The sequence below is a fragment of the Hyperolius riggenbachi genome, chromosome 4, assembly GCF_040937935.1.
Source record: "Hyperolius riggenbachi isolate aHypRig1 chromosome 4, aHypRig1.pri, whole genome shotgun sequence".
Classification (NCBI taxonomy): Eukaryota; Metazoa; Chordata; class Amphibia; order Anura; family Hyperoliidae; genus Hyperolius; species Hyperolius riggenbachi.
The window spans coordinates 119,089,119-119,116,009 of NC_090649.1; the positions used below are offsets into that span (position 1 = coordinate 119,089,119).

The 26,891-nt window shown below is 43.8% G+C and overlaps 1 protein-coding gene across 3 annotated transcripts; it reads right to left on the bottom strand.

Annotated features, from left to right (window-relative positions):
• Positions 1-459: 459 nt before the first annotated feature.
• LOC137570480 (protein kinase C delta type-like) lies at positions 460-26,831 on the bottom strand. Of its 3 annotated transcripts, XR_011031064.1 has the most exons (10): positions 26,634-26,831; positions 13,391-13,497; positions 11,692-11,862; positions 8,995-9,086; positions 7,193-7,255; positions 5,475-5,607; positions 3,526-3,714; positions 2,050-2,178; positions 817-967; positions 597-658 (listed from the first exon to the last, which is right to left on the bottom strand). XR_011031064.1 is itself a non-coding variant. In XM_068279148.1 (9 exons), exons 3-9 carry the CDS (start codon positions 11,743-11,745, stop codon positions 500-502), a joined length of 819 nt encoding a protein of 272 aa, XP_068135249.1. In that variant the 5' UTR covers positions 11,746-11,862; positions 13,391-13,497; positions 26,634-26,831; the 3' UTR covers positions 460-499. The 3 variants fall into 3 exon arrangements, 2 of the variants coding, with proteins under 2 accessions (XP_068135249.1, XP_068135250.1); XM_068279148.1 differs by lacking the exon at positions 817-967 and having other exon boundaries at positions 460-658; XM_068279149.1 differs by lacking the exon at positions 597-658 and having other exon boundaries at positions 719-967.
• Positions 26,832-26,891: the final 60 nt, after the last annotated feature.

The window sequence follows — 26,891 nt, forward strand, 5'->3', positions numbered from 1 at the left end:
CCCCCAGGTTTATTTTGCCCTGGGGCCCCATTGTTGCTTAAACCGGCCCTGCCCACAGTTATCTCCCTCCACCAGTAGCACCCACACTAACCTTCTCCCTCAGCAGCACCCACATTGACTTTTTCCCTCCCTAGAGCAGCACCCATAGTGACCTCCCTCCACCAGTAGAACCCACACTGACCTTCTGCCTCCACCCAGCAGCACCCACATGATGGGAACTTTACCAGGGCTGACAGTGTCAGAACGGTGCAGATCGGGAGGACACTTAAGGTTTCCTTTCACTTAAGGCTCCCTTTGAGTAAGTGTATTTATGTTTAGTTACATTCAGTGTCAACTAAGCATGCACCACTCTGTATGGTTTGTTGTAATACACAAATGTACACTAATTGGCAATAACATTGCAACAGTTTTATTAACTTAGATAAATACAATAATCCTATGTAGTCAAATTGTAGACAGATGAGCTCCATGCTAATAGAAGTGGAATGATCGCATCTCTTTACGTCACTTCAGCTGGCGTCTTCATCTCCCTCCACCGATCACTCATGAAGCTGAAACCGTGAAATATGTCTTTGGTCTCTGGTGAAGGGAGTTGTGGCTCAATGGATGACAGAAAGACTTCCTTTTCTGCATTGTCCTCTACGTCAGTTAGAGGGTTCTAGAAAAAAGAAAACAAATAAGGTCTTTAGTGCAATGTACTAAAATGTTACTGGTCTTATCTCATTTCCAAATATATATCCAATGGCAGAATAAAACACGCTGTAGACATATCACTGGATAATACATATTCTCTGGATGTACAATGATGAGCTTTACACTGAAAAGAGATTGTGGTGATCTTCTGCCTCTAGGACTCTGGTCACACCAAGGTCTGCAGCTGGACAGTTTCCCAGAGAGGATAGCAGCAGAATGGATCCATACTTTCCCATGGGCCTGTTCACAATGTTTGGGTTTCTTCATTACATTTCTGCAACACACAAGCCAGACCAGCACAATATTATGCAGAGAGAAGATGCATTGCCGTTTATTATTACATAGGATGGCAAGAGTGTGTTACAATGTAAAGGGACACTGCAGCGAATCTCCCGAGTGGTACAGTGTGTCTATACTATGTGGACAAGCTGAGGAGATTGCAGGGGATCACACGCACTGATGCACGCGCATCCCCGCTTTAGTTACAGAGCTCCACTCCATAAACAGCCTGCAAGCCCGCGATCACAGCTAGTAGGCTGTCAGAAGAAAAGCTGTCCCCTTGAGTGGCCCATAATGTGATGTCATCTCATAGGCTGATGCCTATGAGAGGTGATCACGGATTGGATCACAGGGGGAGCAAGGGAGGGGGAAAATATAAATTAAAAAATACATAAATGTAATAAAAAAATTCTTTATAAATTCATTAAAAAATAAATAAACCTGACAGCTGCAATCAGATGCCACCAACAGAGAGCTCTGTTGGTGGCAAGAAAAGGGGGGGGGGATTCATTTGTGTGCTCAGTTGTATGGCCGTTCAACAAGCTTTTAAAGCTGCAGAGCACTGAATTGTAAAAAGGTGTAAGCCTGTGGTCCTCAAGTGGTTAAGGACAATTCCTTTTAGAAAAACTAGTCACATAAACCAGAGAGTTGTCAAGAATGTGAGAGTTTCCTTTCCTGCACAGAGTCATCACCTAACCACATCAGAGCAGGTCCCCGGGGCCTATTTAGTGTTGAGGGGCCCACCAGCCCTTTTCTCTGCCCTCTCTTCACTTCAGCTCCCTCCTCTGCTTCCTTCTGTGGAGCACAGGGACAGAGTCAGCTCTGTGTACACAGGAGGGAAAGACTGGCCGGTGCCCCTCCCAGCTCCTCCCTGACTATATCAAGTGGATGATGATGAGATAAAGGGAACCGTTTGAACTTGACACAGACCGCTGATCAGTCCAGCCAAGCACTATCTGACATACTGTAGGATAGGAAGTCAGCATTGCAAAACTAACAATGCTGATTCCAGTCTTGTCCAGCAGACACAAAGAACGGCCCATTGCCCATAAATGTATATCTTATTTCTGTACTTACCGGCTCCATGGTAAAGGGTGGCTTGGCTGTTCCAGCCTCCATATCAGTCCAGTTTATTCCTGTAAAGAATGGATGATGCTCTAGCCCTTGTACCATTCTTTGCCGTGTGTATTGATCCTTACACAGAAGCTGGAAAAAAAAACAGAAAAAATAATCATTAGTGACAAAACTAATGTGGACAGTTAACCCTTAAAAGTTTTCTTGTGTTTCGGTGAGATATTTAGAAGTGTACCACTATGTCTCCAACAATATTTACATTCCAACTGCACCAGCTACAGCAGGGCCATTTCTTGGGCAGTGCGGCAGGGCGGCTGCTCTGGGTGCAGACAGGCAAGTAGAAGAAGGGAGGCGTAGGCAGAAGAACATAACTGCTAGAGAGCTGGTGATGCACGGTGCAGCCAAAAGAAAGAAGATTACCAGCGCAATCACCTTCCTTGACTCCTCCTGGGCTGCCTGCCTCAGCACCGCATGATGACACCTGTTGTCCTGTAGTGGTACTGTAGGCTGTCAGTGCGCATGGAGGAGTCAGTTTTCCAGGCTGTATTTACCTGTGTGTTCCCTTTGCCTTGCTTCCTCCTGGATGAGCAGCTGGTCACTAGTAAGTAGGCAGATCTACTAGTGATCTGTGGCTGTGTGACTGTCCCTAAAGAGGAAGGGTTTGCGAGTCCACAGGGGTGGAGGGGGTGCAATTTTTACACCCTCGCCCTGGGTGCAATTTAGCCTAGAAACTGCCCTGAACAACAGTATTGCTAAATATTTTACTCAGAATGACTATCATTCAACATTTCACTACTGAATACTTTAGTTCTCAAGCTAACCTACACTGATACATAATGAAAGCTATTACTGGTGAACCCATTGCAAATCGCAAACCGCATATATAATGCTATTGTGCTGCAATGGTATTTTGCAATCTTTTTTTACTGCCGCTAGGAACACAAGGAGGAATGTAGAAGAAATGTAGCAGGCAGGACATTTTCAATAAGGCAAATTCAGATTGCAATCGGATCACATTTATATAAAACACTAGTAAAAAGACCCGCCCATTAAAAAACAGGTGCTAGGCCACAGCCATGACACACGCATGACCGCGACCTGCATGCGCAGGCAGCAACACATGTGCATGCACGGTCGTGACCCACGCACAAACGTCTCTCGTCCATGACCGCTGCCCAAAGTCTGTCCACATACCATGCATGCGCAAAAGGCAGAGCGGACGCATGGACACAGGGACAGAGGAGGACGCAGAGACAGAGGTTTTATTGTATAGGATGCCCCAGAATTCCTATTGACTTTTGATGTCCTTGCATTTTATGATTTCCTTGCAATTACAAACGGATAAAACAACCCTTTTACTTTCCCAACAGAGGTGACCTTTTACTGTCTGCCCTTAGATATGACAGGAAGAGAATGTTGGGGTGTTGATACTATATAGTATACTGTATGTCTGGACCAGCTACGTGTTTATATACTTACAATCTGCAGGAAGTCCTTCAGGTCAGCATTCATAAAACGAGGGAATGTTGGTTCATCAAATGAAACAGACTGCACAATGCTGGGTACATTGTCATCCTTGAACGGGAATTTCCCCACAGCCATCTCATATGCCACAACGCCAAATGAAAAGTAATCTGCGGCAAAGCTGTATGGCTCCTGGATCATGACCTGTAAGATAGATGAAAGTGAGGAGGAGTTAGTACAGAGAGCAGCCTAGCAGGAGACAAATCTGATGACAGTTATGTGATGTGGTTACAATTAAGTGAAATTCACACTGACCAATAACAGAAAGTTGCAAAACAATAAAATAAATGCTAACGGTAAGTAGCCTAGACTCACAACTCAGGCCTCTTTTCCAAGAGCAGCTAAAGATGGTGAATCCACCGCCTGTCAGCTGCTCTTGTTCACCGCAGCTCCCCTTCCCCTGTCCACAGCAGCCCCCCCCCCACATCTGAGTATGGTGGTAGTCCTGTTCACTGATGGATAATATTGCCTCTTGTATTACTATAGTGCTTTAAATGGCTCCCTGCTCCAAGTGAGCGGCGACACGAAAGTGGAGCGGACTGATGCCATTGTAAGAAACTGATACGTTTAAAGGGAACCTTGAGTGAGAGGGATATGGATGTTTCCTTTTAAACAATACCAGTTGCCTGGCAGCCCTGCTGATCTCTAGCTGCAGTAGTGGCTGAATAACACACCTGAAACAAGCATGCAGCTAATCCAGTCTGACTTCAGTCAGAGCACCTGATTAGCATGCTTGTTGAGGGGTTGTGGCTAAAAGTATTAGAGACACAGGATCAGCAGTAGAGTCAGGCAACTGGTATTATTTTAAAAGGAAAAAGCCATATCCATCTCAGTTAAGGTTCCCTTTAACTGCTTGCCGACCGCGTCACGCCAACGGGCGTGGCCGCTACGGCAGCCCCAGGACCAGCTAACGCCGATTGGCGTAAAGTTCTTGGGGCTCGCAATACAGGAGATCGCGCGCACGCTGCGCGCGCATCTTCTATTAGTGGGCGGAGCGGAGCTCCGCCTTCAGTCTCCAAGCGGTGGTTGCCGCTCGGGAGACTGTTAGACGGCGGAACTGCTGTCTAATTACATTGTACAGCGCTGCGATCGGCAGCAGCGCTGTACTGGGGACAGCCATGTGACACGGTTGTCCCCATGGGACACTAGAGAGCGATCGGCTCTCATAGGCAGAAGCCTATGACAGCTGATCACCGTTATTGGCTGGCTGTGGGGTGGGAGGGAGGGAGGGTAAAGCAAAAAGAAAAAAAATAGGCAGTTTTATTTAAAAAAAGACAACATTTACACAAAACAAACAAACACTGAGGGGGAGGGGGCGATCAGACCCCACCAACAGAGAGCTCTGTTGGTGGGGAGAAAAGGGGGGAGGAATCACTGGTGTGCTGTGTTGTGTGGTCCTGCAGCTTGGCCTTAAAGCTGCAGTGGTATTTTTTTTTTTTTTAAATAGCCTGGTCTTTAGGGGGGGTAAAGCCCATGGTCCTCAAGAGGTTAAACGGAAAACAGGATCAGTTTTTTGTCTGGCACACTGTGAGTCCAGCCTTATTCTGTTGAAGGAGCAGTTAAAAAAAGTGTCGTTAAAAATGGGCGCAATTGTTATTTATCGTAATATTGATAGCCATTAAACTATTTACCTGGGGGCTGCAATTAAATTGTTATGCAATGTATTATTGTTAGCCGTTACATTATTTATAATAGATGGAGACAGGCACTAAGAGAGTTCATAGGCAGTGAGGGACACTTGTACAGAAAATTAAAAGAAGCCACTCTTCATAGAAGTACTGCATATGTTTATATGGAAGTGTTTATTATTCATCATTTGTAGATCATGCTATAATTTTATCTTGTTAGACTAACTTTCTCTTGGAGGACATGTAATATCAGTAGAAACATAACCAGATTCTTACCTCTGGGGCCATGTAGCCAATGGTGCCAGCAACGTCCATCTTTTTGTGTGACGTGTTGGTTACAGCCAGGCCGAAATCTGCGATACATATATGTCCTGCAGCATCCAGTAGAATATTCTCTGGTTTTAGGTCTCTGTAAAGAAAAAGAGTGTCAGCTCTGTGTGTCAGAAAGTCATTAGGCAGGGATAGACACTTGGAATAGGAAGACAAACATTTCATGAAAGGAACTTAGGAGCTTTGAAGGAAGTTTAGAAACATACGGTGTATAAACAGACACACTGGCCTCAATTCTGGTAGCTGTGTGAGCTAAATATTTTGTTGTAGGAAAAATACCTCATGCGGTATTTTTCTCTTTTTTTTTAGCAATTCTGAAAGATTTTTCTCCATTTCCAAACATGAGGGAAAACATGAGGTAAAACATGAGGTAAATGGATAAAGTGAGGTGAAACATGAGGTACTGTATTTCAGTGGTAAGCATGCAGTAAATAAATATTAGTAGTCTACTCTTTAATTGTCTTCCATAAGTTAGGATAGTCTTTGGAAGAAAGTTTTTTTTTTTTTTGAGGGGGGAAGGTGTCTTCGATTATGTAGCAACCTATGAAAAGTATATTTATAGGCATCCCCCATTAAAAAAAATACAGTAAATATTTGGAGTTGTATTTCTACTATTATTTTTATTACACAGCTTGAATACTAAAACAGCAATAGAACTCCACTAAAAACTGCAAAATGCATACAAATTGACTTTGCCTTCCGGTACAGGCAGGTTTTAAACTGATTGGTAAATTATGTGCTAACATGCCCCCTAATTTCCATGGGAATACCTATTTTCTGTAAAATTAATGCAGATTACCTCATGAATTACCTCATAATTTACCTTTATGAGGTAAACATGACTAAAACCTACCAGAATTGCTAAATGTCATTAACTCATGAGGTAAATTACCTCACATGAGGTAATTTGTTTGATAACCCTACCAGAATTGAGGCCATTGAGCCTAAATCTTAAAAGCTCTGCAAAACCAATGGGAGGAATCTACTTCACCTAGCAAAGCTGGCCTGGGGTTACTAGAAATTATCTGCTATTAGGTGACAAAAGATGACAGCCGCCCCCGTGGTCACAAATGAATAGTGAAAAAGTTATTCTACGCAGTAGCGAAAAACCACATTGGGCCCGGGCAGCCCTCCTGCAGAGATCTGATGGCCAAGCCCCCCCAAACCTCCATCCCAGGAGGGGGGTGGGCAGGAGCTAGGGGGTACCTGCTTCTATACATGACTTTCTCCTTGCAGCGATATAGGTCCCTTTTCACTTTCTCTCCACTTTACCAGTGCCTGGCAGCCAACTAATCTTCACCTCTATTCCATGTCATGTGACAGGGATGGAAGCCCTATGGTGATTGGCTGGCTGCACAGCACTGGTAAACTGCAGAGGAAGTGAAGAGGACAAATATCGCCATTGGGAACAGATAATATATAATGCTCCGCTGTCAATCTGCATTAGCAACATACAGGATGACCAACCCCCATCAGCTCCCCCTTCCGGTACACCCCCCCGCTCCTGGGCTCCCCTTCGATAACAGGGGTCATGGGGGGCTATTGTTACACCCCTGATTCCATGACTGCATTTTCCATCACACACCCAGCTACAGTAAGAAGATTTTATAATAAATCCAGGTTGTCCAACCTCAACTGCATCAAGCTAATAATAGAGCACTCACCTGTGCAAGATCCCTTTTGAGTGCAGGAAACGCAGGCCACATAGAATTTCTGCACACAGAAATCTGAAAAGGAAAAAGAAAGATTTAATAATACCAACATTTGTACACATTGAGCTAAATACGTCTAATAAATATCTTACAGACTCTTTAAAGTGAACCATTGAGATGGTTCACTAGCCTTTATTTGTACTTACCTGGGGCTCCCTCAAGCCCCATGAGAACCATGGTCTCCTTCAATGTCCTCTTTGGCCCCTCTGTTCTGCCGCTATGCCCCTCTTTTCCGCCGGGCAGTGGCAGGATTCCCTAGTTTTGCTTCTGTAGCCTGGAGCATTCTGCACCCGCACAGTAGTACTGCACAGGTGCAGAACGCTCCAGGGGGCGGGAGCGTGCTGAGGGCACGTGCACGGTTGAGCTGCACATGCGCAGAAGCCCACGACTTACGGCGACTGACCGGATTACCGGGAGTCATAGCGCCAGAACGGAGGGGCCAAAGAGGACGGTATTACCGGGAGTCATAGCGCCAGAACGGAGGGAAGCCACGGTATTCATGGGACTGGAGGAAGCCCCAGGTAAGTATAGATAAAGGCCAACATACCTTCTCAAGTACACTTCAATAAATAAATATGATGACTGAGCTGCAAATATTCCTAGGGTTACAGGATTCATTTTTTTTGAACATGTGGTCACTAGTGAGCTATGTTTCGCACAGTACATTGTGTTGCTGCTGCCTTATTTTTAGCATCAGTTGATGGATCAAAAGGTAGTCATACATCTCTCGACTTGCCTGACCGATGATTCGACCAATTAAGGGCCGAAATTGGTCACATGTATCGCTCAGACATGGCAGGATGGGGTGTGGGAAGGAACTAGACATTTACACAAGTACATCATCAGGATTCAGAGACAGAGCTGGAGCAATTTGATGGGACTAGGAAAGAGCTCAGCTCAGAAGAAGAGGATTTGGCAAGACTTTACTACACTTTATACAGCCTCAGGGGCTTGGAAACAGCAGTAGTAGATCCTGTAGTAGTTCCTCCTACACTCACTACCACAAAGTCTCACTCCCACAAAGTCCTTCTGGTCTAAACAGAAGTATATCATTCTAAAGATGGCCATACATCAGAAGACTTGGCGGCTGTCAGATGTTGGGACGTTTCACAACATTTGAACTTGACTAAACCCCCGACGTTGTCCCACCTAATTAAAAATAAGCCCATCCCCCCCCCCCCCCCCCGGTGCCCCGTGCATGTTATACATTACCTGTCTGGGGCCTTCGCTTGTCCCTCTGCTGCTCCGGGCAGATTCCTCTGTCCATACTCGCGCGCCCCATGTGTATTTCTGATGTCACACACGTGCGCCCTTACTAGAAACCCACGTGGGGCGCGCGAGTATGCAGAACGGAGGAATCCCAGAAGCCAGCTGGGGACCGCGGAAGGTAATGTACACTTTACATGGGGCACATTTTTCATTAGGGGACAGCGTCAGGGTAGCGAGGCAGATGGATGTGACGCACAAGGCCCATTCTGGATCAATTTCATCATGAAATTGATCAGGAATTGGCCTTTGTTGTATGGGCAGTTGATAGATCTCTCTCTAATCAGATTCGATTAGAGAGAGATTTGTCTCTTGGTTGAATCTGGCCATCATCACTCGATGTGCGGCTTCCTTAACTCTGGCACTGATGAGGGACTCAAACAGCTGTCTACAAGTTGCATTAGTGAAGTCACCTCTTGCTCATGTGAAGCTGCACATGGCAAATGCCTTTTATCCTAGGAAGACAGAATTGTATTTGGCATTCTTACCTTATCATGCGTAAAGTAAATGGAGCTCTGTCTACAATCAGGTTGCGCAATTCTCCACCCTGCAAATAGTCCATGAAGAAGTAGAGGTGATTCTGCATAAATGAAAGAACAGAAAACAGGTTATAAAACGGGTTACAAGATACAGTATATACCCACCCACCCCTCCGGTCCTCCAATGACCTCTGCTTCACCGGCCCATGCATTTCTCACTCCCATTTATGCCTGCAGGACCATGCATGTGCAGAACGCTCCCTAACAGAGCCACTGCGATCCGCATTCAGGTCATACATGTAACAAAGCTGCCGGCGGGAGAATGGAGGCGTGTCAGAGGTCGCCGAGAAACCTTGTGGACCACAGGGGACTGGAAGGAGTCCCAGGTAAGTAAAAGGCCATAGATTTATTTCAATGCAGGTTCCCTTTAAAAAAAGCTACATGCCAATGCCTGCTAAGTTTGTTTTGTACACTATTCCTCAGCGCTCTGGTCAGGAGTAATCTGCAGCCACCCAGTGCAACAACTTGATAGGTGACCACAATGGGTCAGATCACACAGAATCCAGTTTTAATTCAATAAAAACAACTGCATCAGACATTAGTAGGATAACAGATACTGCAATGCTGGGTCCTTGCACACAGGACCCAGATGCATATATGTGCCTTTAAGTAATATGCATGTGAAATGCAATGTGCAATCGGTAACAGTAAAAAAGGGCGCAGGAGGCTAGTGGACAAATCGGGCGCCGCCATTCACTCCCATAATAAATATCGTTTAATGGGCGCCCAATAGGAAAAAAGGGCGCCGGAGAAAAATAACGTTTTAAAAGCGGCGCCCGGAGACTTAATGTTTAATTACTGCTTCTCATGATTACACATTATTTAATGATTTATACATTTTTTAATATTATTTTTAAACGAAAAACAGTACAAATTTTTTTTTTTACATTATTTTTAAACGAAAAAAACGCACAATATGTTTTTGAAACTTTATTAATGCTTATCACAGGGGGGTCTTAGGTTTAGGCACCAACAGGGGGTCTTAGGTTTAGGCACCAACAGGGGGGTCTTAGGTTTAGGCACCAACAGGGGGGTCTTAGGTTTAGGCACCAACAGGGGGGTCTTAGGTTTAGGCACCACCAGGGGGTCTTAGGTTTAGGCACCAACAGGGGGTCTTAGGTTTAGGCACCAACAGGGGGGTCTTAGGTTTAGGCACCAACAGGGGGGTCTTAGGTTTAGGCACCAACAGGGGGGTCTTAGGTTTAGGCACTAACAGGGGGGTCTAGGGGTTAGGGGTAGGTACAGGGAGGGTTACTTAGGCACCAACAGAGGGGGTCTTAGGTTTAGGCATCAACAGGGGGGTCTAGGGGTTAGTGGTAGGTACAGGGAGGGTTACTTAGTAATTTTTTTTTTAAACGTTATTATACGTTTCACTATTTAAACGAAAGATTAACGTTTTTACAATTGCCGATTTAATGCACATTATTTAATGATTTATAACTTTATAAAACATTAATTTTAAACGAAATACAGTACAATACATTTTTAAACGTTATCCATGCTTATCGTTTAAAACCCTGCGCCCTTTTTTCCCAGCGCCCCTTTTTAACGTACGCGTGCAATCAGTGTCTGAGAGTATATGCCCACAGCTCCACTCCCTACCAGGTTTCGGCAAGAGCCGTCGTCAGAGGATTACAACTGGATTATATGTGATCTGACCCATTGTGCTGGTTACTTTGGTGGTACCAGGTCACCTATCAAGTTGTAGTTGCACTGGGCAGCTGCAAATCACTGCTGACCGGAGCACTGAGGAATAGTGTACTATTTTGTTGTTCCTTGTGGATTAAGGATCCTCTGGCAGCTACTATTGCTTTTTTGTGTGGAGCACTTGTATCGTTTAATTCTATACACGGTATGTTTGTATTGTGTTTATTAAATGTCTTGCCCAAATCTACATACAGAAAAGTCCATATTAGTCAGTAGGGATTGTCAGTGAGGTGCAAATTTATTTAAGATGATTAAGAATTATGCTCAGTATAATGATATAGAATTATGTTAATTGTTATGAAAAAGTATTGTAAAATGGACTTAAAATGTAAAATAAATGGATCACATCTTGTAGTGAAAGCATTTGATTGGCCCTTTTAGACGTTTGTGGCAAAGGAATATGGGGAAACAAAATCTCCTACAGATGTCCCTGGTAGGCAGAAGTAGTTTTGTACTATAATGCCTTTATGCGAAACTCAGATCACCTATAGATGCCCGCAGCAGTCTGAGGGTTAATAATGTTTGCTTCTATTCAGCTCAGTGTACGTTTCAACTGTTTCTCAAAGGAGAAACATACAGAAGGGGGCATGTTGTTCACTTTTGATTGAATTGCCACATCAGTGTATGCTTCACTTTAATGGTGATTTAATTGTGTTTTCCTTTAATGTTGATTAAAAACTGCTGAGTGTTTTGCCAGGGTAAGAGATTGTCCGTTACTATAGACAGTCTGGGTATTTCCATGTGTGTAGTTAGGGTGTAACACGTGTAGGGTGAGGGTCTTACTTTTGGTGGAGAATATGAGAAGAAACAGAAGGGGTTACACAGGAACTGCCTATGCCAAATGTCCACAGGTTGCTTCATGATAGGCAGATATGAGAGAGAAATATGTCTCACAGGTATTATGGGTTAGAGGACAACAGAAGGGGGTAAAACACTTACCTTACTCTGGCAGGTGCCGTAGGCGTGTGTGCAGAAACGGCTACTTCCTACCATCTGCAACACTTGCTTCTCCAGTAGGACTTCGGATGGATTGCCTTGGAGTAGAACCTCCTTTTTTACTGCTTTCACAGCTAGTTTCTGGCCAGTAGCTCTGTGTGTTGCCAGAATCACCTAGAAGAGAAAAAGAGTTAATGCAGCGCTATAGTGGAGAGACTGAATTACATTTTAGTGACCTGTGATGGCTATATCTGGAGCCAATGCTTCAATGCTAGTGAACTTTATGGGACAGGAAGGGTGGACCACCTATACTGGTTGGGCATCTGGCTACCTATACTGGGCTGAGGAGGGGGGAAATATGACTTTCCTGGGGGACATTTCACTAACTACCTATACTGCAGAGTGGCATCTGACTTAACTGGGTTAGGGGCATCTGGCAACCTATACCGAGCAGGGAGGTCGTCAGGCTACAGATATATTGGGGAGGGAACATCTATATATATATAGTGAGGGAGGGAACCTCTGGGTAAATCTAATGGGGGTGGAGGTTAACTAGCTATACTGGGGAGGCATCTGGCTACCTATATGGAAGGGGGAGCTGACTATAGATAAAGGGGCCATCTGGCAAACAATACTAGTTTGGGGGGCACACCTGAATATACTTGGGGTCATCTTACTATACTGGGGAGGGAGGCATTTGGCTATATAAGGGATGGGGACATCAGTTGGCCACCTATACTGGGCTGTGGTAAGGGGACATTGCATCTGACTATACTGGGGGAACAACTGACCCAAGCAGGTGATATACTGTATTAGAAGAGGATCTTCTAATTTAGACTTAATTTAGTGAAATTTAGACTTTTTCTTCTGAATCTCTACCTGAGCCCTGTGTCCTCCAGCTTCCATCATGTAGCCCTGCCCCTGGTATAAAACACCATGGGGCTTTCTCTATCGGAGATAGAGAAGTGCCGAGGACCATTTCTGCAAGAGGGTGGGGCTATGCACCAGAAGTCGGCAAACACAGGGCTCAGGGAGATATTCAGCACAAAAAGATGCGGCAGGTAATTATTACTTTATATTAGAAGAGGGTCCATAAGATGAGAAATTTAGACTAACATTGCTCTTTAACTTGTGGAAGCATCTAATGTACACTCATGATGACATCATTGCTACTTCCATTATCACTTTCCCATTAGGGCCCTTTTCCACTAGCAGCGTTTGCGATGCTGAAGCGCAAAATCGCAAACCGCTAGTGATTTTGAAATCGCTACGGTTTGCTTTTTAACATAGGAATCAGTAGGTAATTTACACTACCGCGATTCGTTTTTGACTCAAACGCGAACGCATCACGGAGCGATCTTTGCCGCGATTTTGCTATGCAGTGCATTGCATAGCAAAATCGTGAACGCAATCGCCGGGAAGTTTCCTGCACTTGCGATTCAGCAATCGCTAGCGTTTAGCGCGAACGCTAGCGATTGCTAGTGTCTTCTGTCATCAGTGGCCTCTTCTACAGCAAAGTGCCCAGCTGGAAAGATCTGAGCCCTCTGTTGTTTCCTGCTGTGATTTGCAGCGTAACACCTCATCCTCCCTACTCCCCTCCTGACTGGACCCGACATGCTGCTTGACATGGAGCAAAACCGCATTATTACTATACAGGAATTAGGGGTAAACCATCATTAAAATTGATTGCTGAATTACTTACCCAGCCAAAGCTGCCGCTTCCAAGCTCCCGGTGGAATAATAGGTTCTTGAAAGCCAGTGCTGGCGGTGTGTCCGGCTCTGAGCTGCTGGCCTCTGTTTCAATAACATCTGCAGAGAAAGAAAGACATATACTTGAAGCTAATATTCCTACATGCACATATAAGTAAGACATCTATAGATAATGACTGAATAAACCACAGAGTATGTTGTATACATAAAAGAAGTCTCTTTTCTAGAAGATTAGACAGGTAAAATTAGACTCCACCCTCAAATCCACCCCCTGCTTCCTGCTTGTTCACAGCAGCCGGGAGATGTGCTGCTGTGAATAAAAAGACAGGCATGGAGGACAGGGAGCGGACAGCGCAATATCAAAGAGGAAGTGGCCGCCAGCTGAGGTAACACAGCGGTGGCCGCGGGGGGAGGGAGTAACTACCTATACTGGGGCAACTATAATCCCCATACTGGTGCAACTATACTAGCTATACTGGGGCATCTTCTACCTATACTGGGGTAACTATACTCCCATACTGGGGCAGCTATACTGGGGTAACTATACTCCCTATACTGGGGTAACTATACTCCCTATGCTGGGGAAGCTATACTGAGGTAACTATACTTCCTATACGGGGGTAACTATACTCCCTATGTTGGGGCAGCTATACTGGGGCAGCTATACTCCATATACTGGGGTAGCTATACTCCCTACACTGGGGAAACTATACCTAGATAAACCCATACCTGTACCTGGCTACCTTTGCCGCACTGACCAAAGCCCCTCCCCCTGAAACCTTCCACCCCCATCAGCCACACTCCCAACCCCTCCCACCAACACCCCCTCCCCAGTCCCCGGGGAAAAGTTTGGTGTGGATAGCGGTCTCCGGGCCGAAAAAGGTTGGGGACCCCTGCTCTAGACAGTCTCTCATTCAGTCTACAGCAACTTATTCAAGACATTTTAAGCGCCAATGAATAGACGTAAGAACAACTTAACACCCTGGGCTGAATTCAAAGGAATTAGTAAAAAAGATATCTCAGACATCTTCTGACACCTCCGCCAGACAACCTGCGACCTGGACCAACTAAGCTCATTCACTTACAGAAACTTTGTGCAGGAGCATGTGTCATTTTTTCCTGCTTCCAGATGCTGCTTTACAACAAAACACTCTCTGCTGCCATTCGCCAGCTCCCGATAACGTGACCCGCATGGGGTTGAGGGAGCAAGGAGGCCCCCTGCTATCATTTTTGCAGGGGGGCCCTATTAAGTCTAGTTACACCCCTGACTGAGGTCCTTGTTGTCCCAGCCCAACACCTGGCATCAAAACAGCTCTATTCTAAATCAACATCATAAAAAGAAAACCTTGGGATACTTTAAAAAGTCATTTTTAAGAGTAGGAGGATGAATATAATTGTTTATCTCATCAGTTTATTTTCACCTCAGGTTCACTTCAAGGCAATGCTGCCATGGTGCAGGATGTGGAGGGAAATACAAATTGAAACACCTCACCTTCTTTGTGATTCAAGCCTGAAAACAGGCTGGACAAAACTGCATCACCGCTTTAGAATAAGTGAGGGTAAAATGAATACATCAGTGGCCAACACTTCTGTGAACCAGGACACAACATGGAAGCAAGATCTCACTTATTCTTAAGGGTAACTTCAAAAATGAACAAGCAAGAAAGATTTCGGAGTACAAATTTATAAAAATGTTCAAGACTCCTTATTTAACATGATTGACTTGGCTTCATGATCTTCAGAAAGCTGCTAGATTTCATGTATGCTTGCATGAGCTCACTGGCTCCAGCCTGCTGATCACCTGACATCTAACTGCTAAACAGTAACCAGCACAACTGTCATCTTTGTGTTTACTAATTACCTACATCAATGTTTTACTTCAGCTAACATCTGGAAATATGCCTGAGATAGGGGACTAGATCCCAGAAAGCTTGCATCATTTAACTTGATTAGTTAGCCATTAAAAGGTATTACTTTACAAGACTTTGTTTTTTTCTACCTACATATAAAATGATAAACTCAATGTAGGACTAGTGCTGACTGCTTGACTTTACATAGTCCTTAATGTCCTTTTATGAGATACACTGTAATTCAATGCTTACCTGTGCTGTTTGGTTCGGCCTTATGCTTTTTATCTGGAGCTCCAGATGAGCTTATGCTGGATCGAGCTCTCTTGTTTCCTCTCTGGAATGGAACAGCAGGAAACATTCTGCCACAAAAGGCCTTTATCATGCCCAGGAAACCCCAAACACCACCCATAACATGATGTAGTGCTGGAACTGGTGTGGCGGGTGTGCTGGGTCCTTCCACTGGGTCATTTCCAGATCTTTCCCTCAGTCTCTTCTTGTGGTTGGATTTATCTGCCCACTCACATGAGTACTGGGGGGCTGCCACACCTCGTTTGGAATCTCTCCCACTCCTCCTCCGTTTATTGTTCATTATAGAATATAATGAACGGTAAATCGCTATCAAGCACAAGTCAAAACACCTTCACTAGTCGCTAGTGAAAATAAGACTGACTGAATCTAGGCTGGACAGCTGGTTTTACAGACATCAGGAAATGCATCATAATAGTGTGATGTCATAATGCATTTCCTGAGGCCTGGGGGATGCACCTGGGCAGGCCTGGGCAGGCCCAGTGCTTTCTCCCTAATATAATGCATCATAATAGTGTGATGTCAAAATCCAATTCCTGAGGCCTGGCGGAGGCAACTGGGGAGGCCCAGTCCTTTCTCCCTAATGTAATTATTTTCTGTATTTTATATAGAAAATATAGCAAAAAACATAGCAAAGAAGAGTAGATCATTGAAAATGGAACCATAATACAACTCAGAACCATCTATATATAAAAAATTGAATGTGTGTGTATGTGCGTGTGTATGTATGTATTTATATATGTATGTGCCGCGATCACTTAGAAACGCCTTGATCGTTTTCAATGAAACTTGGTATACAGTTCCATGACTACCTGGGATGATTTGTTCTGGGGGTCTCGCATCTCCCCTGCACACCAGGGAGGAACCACAAACAGCCAATCAGTTTTCACCTATTCACGTCAATGTTAAACATGTAAAACGCTGCCATTCTCACAGTAATAAAGCCAGAGTCCCTAAACTTGGCACAGTTGGTCACTTCGTAATTTTGCAAAGTTATGCGAAATTTCACGTTTATGTGGAATTTCATAATTATGATTGATTTGTGTAATTAGGATAATTTCCGTAATGGAAATAAATCAAAATTTCGTGTTTAACGGGGAGATTCGGCCGTTCTTAAAATTGTGTTACAGTACAGAGCATCCTAATACATTTAAAGCGACAGCACGTGCTAGGACCTTTGCATTATCAGATATTGCAAGGCGAAAAAACCAAGTGTCTCGGCATGACCGCTAAGTGCACCTTGACAAAGAGCACCTGTCTTAGAAGTGGCTGCAGGTTGAGCCTCCTGATACATTTCAAGCGACAGCACATGCAGGGGCCTTTGCATCATCGGATATTGCAGGGCCCAAAACCAAGTGTCTCATCATGCATGACCACTAAGTGCACCTTGACAAAGAGCACCTCTCTTAGAAATGGCTGCACAAGGCTCAATCCTCTTGATAGATTTAAAGTGAGAGCATATGCAGGGGTCTTTGCATTATCAGTAATTGCAATCAGTAATTGCAATCAATGAGTGACTTTCCTGAATTTAGTAATTACTTAAATTTGCATAATTACTATTAAAAACGAAATTATATCCATTTTAAAATAACTGTGTTTCTATAGAAAACTCCAACTTAAGTTAAAAATGTAAAGTTTAACACAAATTTGCACCTAAACGCAAAATTAAGCAATGCGAAATTACAAACTCATGTCGAAGCGGCAAAATTTGCGTCCGTAATTACGCAAATTTTGGCGCAACACTGGTCATTTGGTGACTGAGGTTACAAATTCATGCAAAGTGGGCGGGGCATAAATCAGCCAATCAAATTTCAGCCATGCATTTTAATTGGAAAATGTAAACTCCAGTAGTTTAGATCTTTCTTGACTGACAGAACACAGAGAGTATCCCTAGGACCTGTCATATCCAGCCCTGCACCTCTAAAATTTGGAGTGCCACAAGGCTCAATCCAATCTCCTCTGCTATATGCAATCTACATGCTACCACTTGGTACAATTATCCAACAACATGGCCTGATGTACAATTGCTATGCTGATGACACGCAGCTATACTTATCCTTCATACTGGTGGAACAGACCCTACTCCAAAAATAAATTCTTGCTTAGCTAAGCTACAAGAGTGGATGATTGACAGTTGTCTGAAAATGCATTCTGACTAAACTGATATCCTTGTTACCCAGTCCAACACCTGACATCAAAACAGCTCTGCTCTAAATCAACACCAATAAAAGAAAACTTTGGGATACTAAAAAAACGTCATTTTTAGGAGTAGGAGGATTAAAATAATTGTTTATCTCATCAGTTTATTTTCACCTCGGGTTCACTTCAAAGCAATGCTGCCATGGTGCAGGATGTGGAGGTAAATACAAATGAAGACACCTCACCTTCTTTGTGATTTAAGCCTGATGACATTTAACCACTTCAGCCCGCTGGTGTTTTCACCTTCAGCAATTTTCTCCTGTCAGCACTCCTCTCATTTATTCACCAATAACTATCACTACGCATCACATGTCAATGATCTATATCTTGTTTTTATCGCCACAAATTAAGCTTTTTGCAAGCCATACTTGTTTTCAGTAACTACTTTATTTTCTATGCCTTTTAAAGGCAAATACACACAAAAACAAAAAAAAACCACACTATTTCTCCAATTCCACCCCCTATAGTTTTAAAATAAGCAATGTCCATTAGTCCCAGCTATCACAACATTTAAATTATGTTCCTAGTACAATGTATGGCAATAATATATTATTTGGAAATAAAGGTGTATTTTTTCTGTGTTATTTATGTGTGTCCCATCAATTCTAAGCCCTTATGTACTAAAATTAATATGATTAAATCACTTCCAAAGCCCCCACCCCAGTTACCAAGAAACAAATAGTAAACAAACAAAAACATCTATAAATAGTTGCCTTAGGGACTTAGCTTTTTTAATATGTATATCACGAGGGTATATTACTGTTATTTATTTTTTTTAATAAAAAAAATCTGTGCAGCGTAATTTAACATTTTTCGCCACTAGATGGTGATAAACACTCCTTGGTTTACAAGAATGTGTTTGTGAAGGTTTTTTTCCTGTTCATTCACATTTATTCTTATGAATGGAGATGGCCCCTTGATCGGGGTTATGTCCATTCCTTACAGGCACTGCAGCTGGTTTGGAGAAGCTTTGCTTCTCTTCCCCGATTGCCTTCAGCTGCACCTATCTGGATGAGAATACTCGTCCAGATAGGATTAAGTGGTTAAAATATGATACTTTGATTTTATTCACAGAAATAGCCACAATGGTGCTATTACAGAATGACAAATGTCTGAAAACTAACTAAAACTGAATTCTGACAAACCTGAGGTCCTTGTTGTCCTAGCCTAACACCTGGCATCAAAACAGCTTTATTCGAAATCAACACTAATAAAAGGAAACCTTGGGATACTTAAAGGGACTCTGACCAGTGAATAAAAACAAAATCTGAACTTACCTGGGGCTTTCTCCAGCCCACCGTAGGTTGGGAGGTCCCTCGGCATTCCTCTGGCTCCTCTCCCAGGCCCTGCTCAGAAATGGGTCCCGGCGGGTTAATCGCCGTGATGACATGAGGCGGCCGGCGTGGTGACGACTGACGTCATCTTTCCGGCAAAGGGAGCCCGACACCTGTTCCCGATGTCGCCGGGAGCCATTTCTGAGCAGGGCCTGGGAGAGGAGCCAGAAGGACGCCGAGTGACCTCCCGACCTACTGTGAGCTGGAGAAAGCCCCAGGTAAGTTCAGATTTTGTTTTTATTTACTAGTCGGAGTTCCTTTTAAAAAAAGTCATTTTTAGGAGTAAACGTTCAAATTTACTTAAGGGGAGGAGTCACAAACAGCCAATCAGATTTATTTGCTGGATAAACTGCTTCCATTTATACATTTTTGATTCCAGGAACCCGAAAGCTCACAAACTTTGTCATCGAGTGACTGTGTGTCAAGGTTACAAAAAATGGGCAGAGCAAAAAAAAAAAAAACACATTTTTCACTGGGAACAATGTAAGCTGCAGCCATTTTTATACTGTTAATGGAAGAGTTTCTAAATTTTACACAGTTGGTCACTGGGTGGCTGGGATTAATATTCTGGAAAGTGGGTGGAGCCTACAACAGCCAATCAAAATTCACCTATTGATTTTAAAGAGGAACATTTATATTGCAGCCATTCTTACATTGTTAATAGCAGAGGCCTCAAACCTGGTACAGTCAGTGATTGGGTCACTGGGGTGTAAATTTAGAAAAGGGGATGGAGCCACAAACAACCAATAATATTTGTTTCATTTCAATGGAATAATGTAAATTATTGATGCCAAAGACCCCAAAGCTCATAAACTTTGAGTGACTGTGTGTCAAGGTTAGAAAAAGTGGGTGGAAACAACAACCAACTTTTTTACATAGGAAAACATAAACTATAGTCTTCTTACACTGTTAATGGCAGGGTTCTCATACTTGGTACAGTTGGTCACTGGGTGACAGGGAATAATATTCAGGAAAGTGGGTGGAGCCTACAACAGCCAATCAGAATTAGTATGAGTGAAGGAGAAAAAGCGGGTGGCACTAGATAGGAATCAGAGGAGGGTGGCTACTACTGGAGTGTCACCTAAAGTTACGTGCGCATCATGTAGACTACTTGTATCATCAGAAGAAAAAAGTTGAGGCACTGTAACTTGCAAAGGTACATTTACTCACAGTATACAGACAGCGGAAATGCGGTGGGGGCGTCCAAAAACAAACGTAAACCAAAATCTGTCTTGAAAACTCCTCCCAAGAAAAGATGTGTCGACATCCCTTTAGGGGAAGCATCAGACGAGGACGAGGAGGGAGGTCCCGTCACCATCAGAAAGACACCCGTAAAGGGGGTTACCTGGGGGAGGGTGACCTATGGGAGGGGTCAACGCAGGAAGAGATAGTAAACCTACAAACAATAGAGATAGAGAAGAACCTTCAAATCATCAACCTGTCAGGAGTTATACTTCCTAGTGGGTGTGAATCCCTTCTCAAAAAAGGCCTCAACTTTTCTTTAACCTGCAATTTTGACCGCTTCAACTTTGAAGTAGACTGGTATAAGACCATCAGAAAGCTTAATATTGCTTTGTGGCAAGAGGGAAAAGGAACTGACATTCCAGAGGACTTTCGCCTCAATAGCCACACAACTATCAGTAACTTAGGCTTTTTTGTCCCCAATCTCGAGAATACTACAGACCAGGAAGCCCTTGCCAATTTAGAATCACTCTGGTTGGAAGGTAATGTGGAAATGGAGATAGCGGAGAACATTGACAATCCCAGTGAGGAGGTTTTCCGCCCCTGTAAATCTACTAGAGAATTTAGAACAAATCCTGGATCAGCAGTGGACATTTTCAATCGCAAAGTTCTACAAGACATGCAAGCACTTATTTATCCAGAAGTGGAATCAAACATCACCAGAGAAGAGAGGCAAGCTTTAGAGTGGCTAAAAAGAAACAATCAAATAATCCTGAAAAAAGCGGACAAAGGGGGGAACCTCGTTATTATGTCCAAGGACTACTATATACAGGAGGCCACTCGACAATTAGAGGGGAACGATGGTTTCTATTCCAAATTGAAAAGCAATCCCCTTCACCAGCACAAAACTGCTCTACAAAGTCTACTTAGACAAGGGGTGGAACTTGGAATTCTATCCAAAAAAATGGGAGAGGGTTTACTACCCGAATATCCCAAAAAAACAGTCTGGTACTTTCTCCCCAAGATCCACAAGGACCCGGTTGCACCTCCGGGACGACCGATTGTGTCAGCCAGGGGCTCCTTGACAGAGCCTTTATCCAAATATCTTGATTACCAACTCAGACCGTACCTCAGGGTAGTATCTACCCACCTGGCTGACACCTTGGACGTCCTGGAGAGAATTGGGGGAGTGGAACTTGGGGAGAATGAGAGGTTGGCCACAATTGATGTGGTCAACCTCTATACCCGAATTCCCCAAGCTTGTGGCATCCGTGTCATTAAAGAACTACTCCTGACCTGTAGAGAGGATGAACCATGGGTAGACTATCTGATGCAGTGTCTCAATTTTGTATTAAGCCACAATGTATTTATCTTTAACAACAGATGGTACCAACAGAGATCCGGGGTTGCCATGGGAACGCCGGTAGCCCCAACCTTCTCGAATCTGTTCCTCTGGGGGTGGGAGAAAAGACACATCCTGGGAGAGGAGAATCCATTTAGACAGAAAATTGGTCATTGGTACCGTTATGTGGACGATGTGGTGCTGACCTGGAGGGGCACGGATGGTGAGTTTGGGGAGTTCCTTGATTATATTAATGTGAATGACCTCAACATGCAGTTCACGGGCGAATTGGCTGAAACCAGTCTGTCCTTTTTGGATTTAGAACTGTATGTTGAAGATCATAAAATCTTCAGCAGAGGGCATAGAAAGTCCACGGCTACCAATTCCGTGCTCCTCCAGACCAGCTTCCATCCCCCTCACACGATCAAAGCCATCCCCTATGGACAATTTGTCAGACTTAAACGTAATAACTACAAAAGGGAGGATTTTATCCTCCAGAGTAGAGAACTGGCAATCAGATTGTCCATTAGGGGATACCCTATGGCTGATCTAAATGCAGCATTTAAACGAGCAGATGCTCTGGAACGTACTGACTTGATGATAAATAAAAGTGAGAGGAAACGAAGTTCCAGGAGAGGAGGGAAAGCCCTGACTTGTATTTTTGACTACTCCCCTATGGCCGAAAAGATAAGAGCAATAATCCATAAACATTGGTGTGAATTTCAATCAAACACTAGGTCCTCCGCTGTAGCTAGTTCAAAACCTTTAATCTCTTTCAGAAAGGCCAAAACGATTGGTGACCACGTCACAAATAGTGAATTCAAGGTGGAACCAGATCAAAATTGGTTGCAGAGAAATATACCAGTAGGCAACTTCAGATGCGGAAATTGCAATCATTGTAACCAGTTTTTAACTGGCAAAAGCGTGCAATTGGGCGCAAAAACAATACATTTTAAACAATTTTTGCATTGCCGCTCCAAATTTGCCGTGTATGCACTGATTTGTACTTGCAATCGATTTTATATAGGGCAAACAACCCGCATGATCTGTGCAAGATTTCAAGAACATGTTCATTCTGTGCAGACAGGAGTAGGTGCAGGTAGATTCATTGCCCATATGAGAGATGTCCATGATGGACATGTTAATCATTTGCGATTTATGGGGTTGAAACAAGTCCCTGTTCCTAATAGGGGTGGTAATCATGAGCAAATGTTACTGCAACAAGAAGCCAGGTTAATTTCTGAAACTAATGCATGTGGCCCGTTAGGGCTTAATGAAAGAAATGAGCTGCATTGTTATCTTTCTAAATACTAGTGTAGAAACTTCCTCTCTGTAGTCCTTAGTACAATGTGTATTTTAAATTTCTTGTAATTAAAGTTTTGTATCCACTTTGTTTTTTTAACAGACGGCTGTGTCCCCCTGTGTGCCCTAAAGGGTTAATGAACATGTTGACAGCTTGCCGCTACTGCTGGCCAATGGGTAAGCGCTCGATGACATCCCCAGAAGGAAGTAGATGACGCACAGAGGCGGGGAGACCCGCAGCTCACCGATAGGTTGGAGCAGCGTCTGAATCTCTTCCGGGGGGCGGAGCTTATGCGCCGGAAGCCGCGGCCAGCGAGAGCGGACGGCGTCAGCCGCAACTATGGCGGTAAGTGAAACCTATTTAAAACTGGGCACACTCGGGTCTTGTTGTACATACCTTTGGCCTCTGAGGAAGCTTATTTTAAGCGAAACAGCTGTCAGGCCTCGTCACCCCCACCGCATTTCCGCTGTCTGTATACTGTGAGTAAATGTACCTTTGCAAGTTTTAGGCCTCGTCACCCCCACCGCATTTCCGCTGTCTGTATACTGTGAGTAAATGTACCTTTGCAAGTTACAGTGCCTCAACTTTTTTCTTCTGATGAGCCAATCAGAATTAACCTACTCATTTTCAATGAGAATATTTAAATTGCTACCATTCTTACACTGTTAGTGGCAGAGGCTTCAAACCTGGAATAGTCCACGGTTCGTTAGCCAGGGAATCAGTGAATGGAGGCCATGGTGCCCGATCACTGATTCCTCTCCCGCGCAGAAAAGCGACAGCTTCTCTCGGAAGCCTAGCTTTTTCTGCCTCCTATGTCCCCCCTACGACCCTCTAAGCTTACATGTTACTATTAATGTGACGTCATTGTAAACAAACTCATGGCTGCCGTCTTGTGGCCGAAAAGTAAACTACATCTAAATGTAAAAAAAAAATTAAAAAAATACACATATATTTACAAAAATAAATACTATTTCCATCCCACCCTCCCAAAAATACCCACATAAAATGTTTAATAAAAAAAAAAAATTACAATAAAAAAACACATAAATATTTACCTAAGGGTCTAAACTTTTTAAATATCTATGTAAAGATGAAATATTTGTATTTTTTTTTATTATAAGCTTGTAAATAGTGATGGATGGAAAACGGAAAAAATGCACTTTTATTTCCAAATAAAATATTGTCGCCATACATTGTGAAAGGGACATAATTTAAACGGTGTAATAACCGGGACAAATGGACAAATACCATACGTGGGTTTTAATTATGGAGGCATGTATTATTTTAAACTATAATGGCCGAAAACTGAGAAATAATGAATTTTTTCAGTTTTTTTCTTATTCTTCCTATTAAAATGCATTTACAGTAAAGTGGCTCTTAGCAAAATGTACCCCCCAAAGAAAGCCTATTTGGTGGCGGAAAAAACAAGATATAGATCAGTTCATTGTGATAAGTAGTGATAAAGTTATAGGCTAATAAATGGGAGATGAACATTGCTCGGATGCATAAAGTGAAAACGACTAGGACTGAAGTGGTTAATGACTGGGGTCAAAATTTACAAAAAGAAGGTGGAGCCACAAACAGCCAGTCAGATTTGTTTCATTGCAATGAAAACATTTAAAGTATTCATGCAAAGGACCCCAAAACTCACAAACTTGGTTAATGAGTGACTGTGTGTCAAAGTTAGTAAAATTGGGCAGCGACAACAACAACCAAATACATACCAGAGAAATGCTGGGGCATCAGCTAGTTGGGTATAAAGGTTGGGATACTGTATCTGCTATCTTGGTGTAATATGGAGCCTGAGACAGTAAACTGCGGCAAAGTTGCCAATTTCACCCTCATTAGCGTCGGTGGAGAACGGCCCATTAACCCCTTAGCGCCACACTTGTTACCACACATTGCCATAGCAATGTGCACTAACCCGGTAACACGCATGGCGCTAAGGAGTTAACGGACGGTGTTCCCCCGGTGTTAGTAATGGTGTTATTGCTGTGCGGTCCCTGAACACAGAAACTTTAACGCAGTTTACTGCATCAGACCCCTCCTGTGGTAGCCTGGTACTTAGAAATAATTTCACAAAGTTTCCAATTCTTGCATTTACGTTGAAGTCTATGGGGACAGTTTTCCTGGTTAATTACACAAACCCCATATAGGATAGTGACATCAATTGTGGAATGCAAATATATGTGTGATGCAGATATAACCATTTAAGCCGCCTGGACATGATTGTCACATCCAGGCAGCTGCTGCTGCGTGCTCTCGCCTGTGTTGCCCCCATTGGCCCGGAGATCAATAAATGGGAACATAGTTCCCATTCATTGATCTAAGTGTTCCCACTTATTGATCTAAGTCCCTGGTTGAAAGACCAACGGCTTCTTAACAGAAGCTGGCGTCTTTCTGATAGAAAAAAGTTTCCCGTCCTCCTTACGCTTTCTGGAAGTGAAAGCGTTCACTTCCCGGACTAAACATTGTTTTGACTGTGGCCAGGGGCGTAACTAGAAACCTTGTGGCCCCCCTGCAAAAATCTCATGGGGCCCCCTCTATACGCTCCACCACAAAACTTTAGGCAGTGTTTCCCCCACAGAACAACGCCCAACTAGTCAGCATTTCCCCCACACAAAAAAGCGCATAATTAGCCATCGGTGTCTCTCACACACACACAAACCCCCCCACATAATTAGCCAGAGTTTAGTGAGCAAAACACACATAGTTTGTTTCCCCCACTAAACACACATAATTAGTGACAGTTTCCCCATTAAACAATTGTTTTGCCACATCGTGCAAAATCTATGAGTGTATTGCAGCTTACACAAGGAATCAGAGCATGATGGCTGTGGAAGAAATAGCACTCTCTAGCATCTCTGCCCCCGTACAAGAGGAATCGGCGCAGGAGGCTTCAGCGCAGGATACAGCTGGTATATGGCTGATCCTGCTGCCGCACAAGTCCCGGCCGTATTAAATACTATTCCTCCTCCAGGCCGCCATGGATAGTGGGGGAATGATATAATTCGGCATCCAGCGATTGCTGCAAGCCGAATTATTATGTTTTAAAAGTAACTTCAGCGCCGTCTTCTGACAGCGCTGAAGTTACCCCCTATGCGCTGCTATAGCTGTAATTCCTATTACGGCTTGTGGGGGCGGCGGCTTTGCCCAAATCTCCTGCGCTGCACCCAAATCTCCTGCGCTGGTTTCAGCGTGTTTGTCTCTGCCCTGGGTGCTGGAGGGCATGGTACACACCTGCTGCCAGGGGATCCAGTCCATACTGATTTGCATCCATCTCCTGTACACAAACCAATGAAAAGTACTGTACTGGCTATCTTGATACTACAGCAGCAAATGCTGTAGTATTAAAACACCCCTAACTTACAAGCAGCTTTGCTAAACTGCTGCAGAACATCCTGAAACAAGCAGCACAACACGGTGAGAACACTGAAACTTGGCTTAGTGGACAGCAATTCTGAGCTGCTGCAGAACATCTTGTAACTCACTCCTTGCTGAGAACACTGGCAGTAGGCTACTAAAGAACATACCCCATGATGAGTACAGCAGAGCTTTGCACAAGCAACATTACATACTTCTAGCCCAAGTTCCAACTATAGGAAAAGCAATGTCATATGCCAACAAGCAGAGACACGCTACAGAAAACACTGGATGTGCCTGTCAGAGAGGAGTGACAGAGGGTATGCATGTTATCATCGTCAGGCCACATTACATACCAGATAGTCACCTCTGACCTGCTGCTAGATTGTAACGTTGGACTCCATCCGCCCCCTGCCCTGCCATATGACCTCTTCCTTGTTGAAGTAGATGTGCCTGGTGAATATGAGGAAAGGTATACAGAGTTCACACGTCGTGAATCTGAGTGGGGCATCGCTGGAGTCTGTCACGGTGCAGAGATCATTGCACAACAAGCCTTAGCTGCGCAGAGGATGACAGGAGTCCAGAGGAGTAGGAAGTAACTAATTGGCCCAATC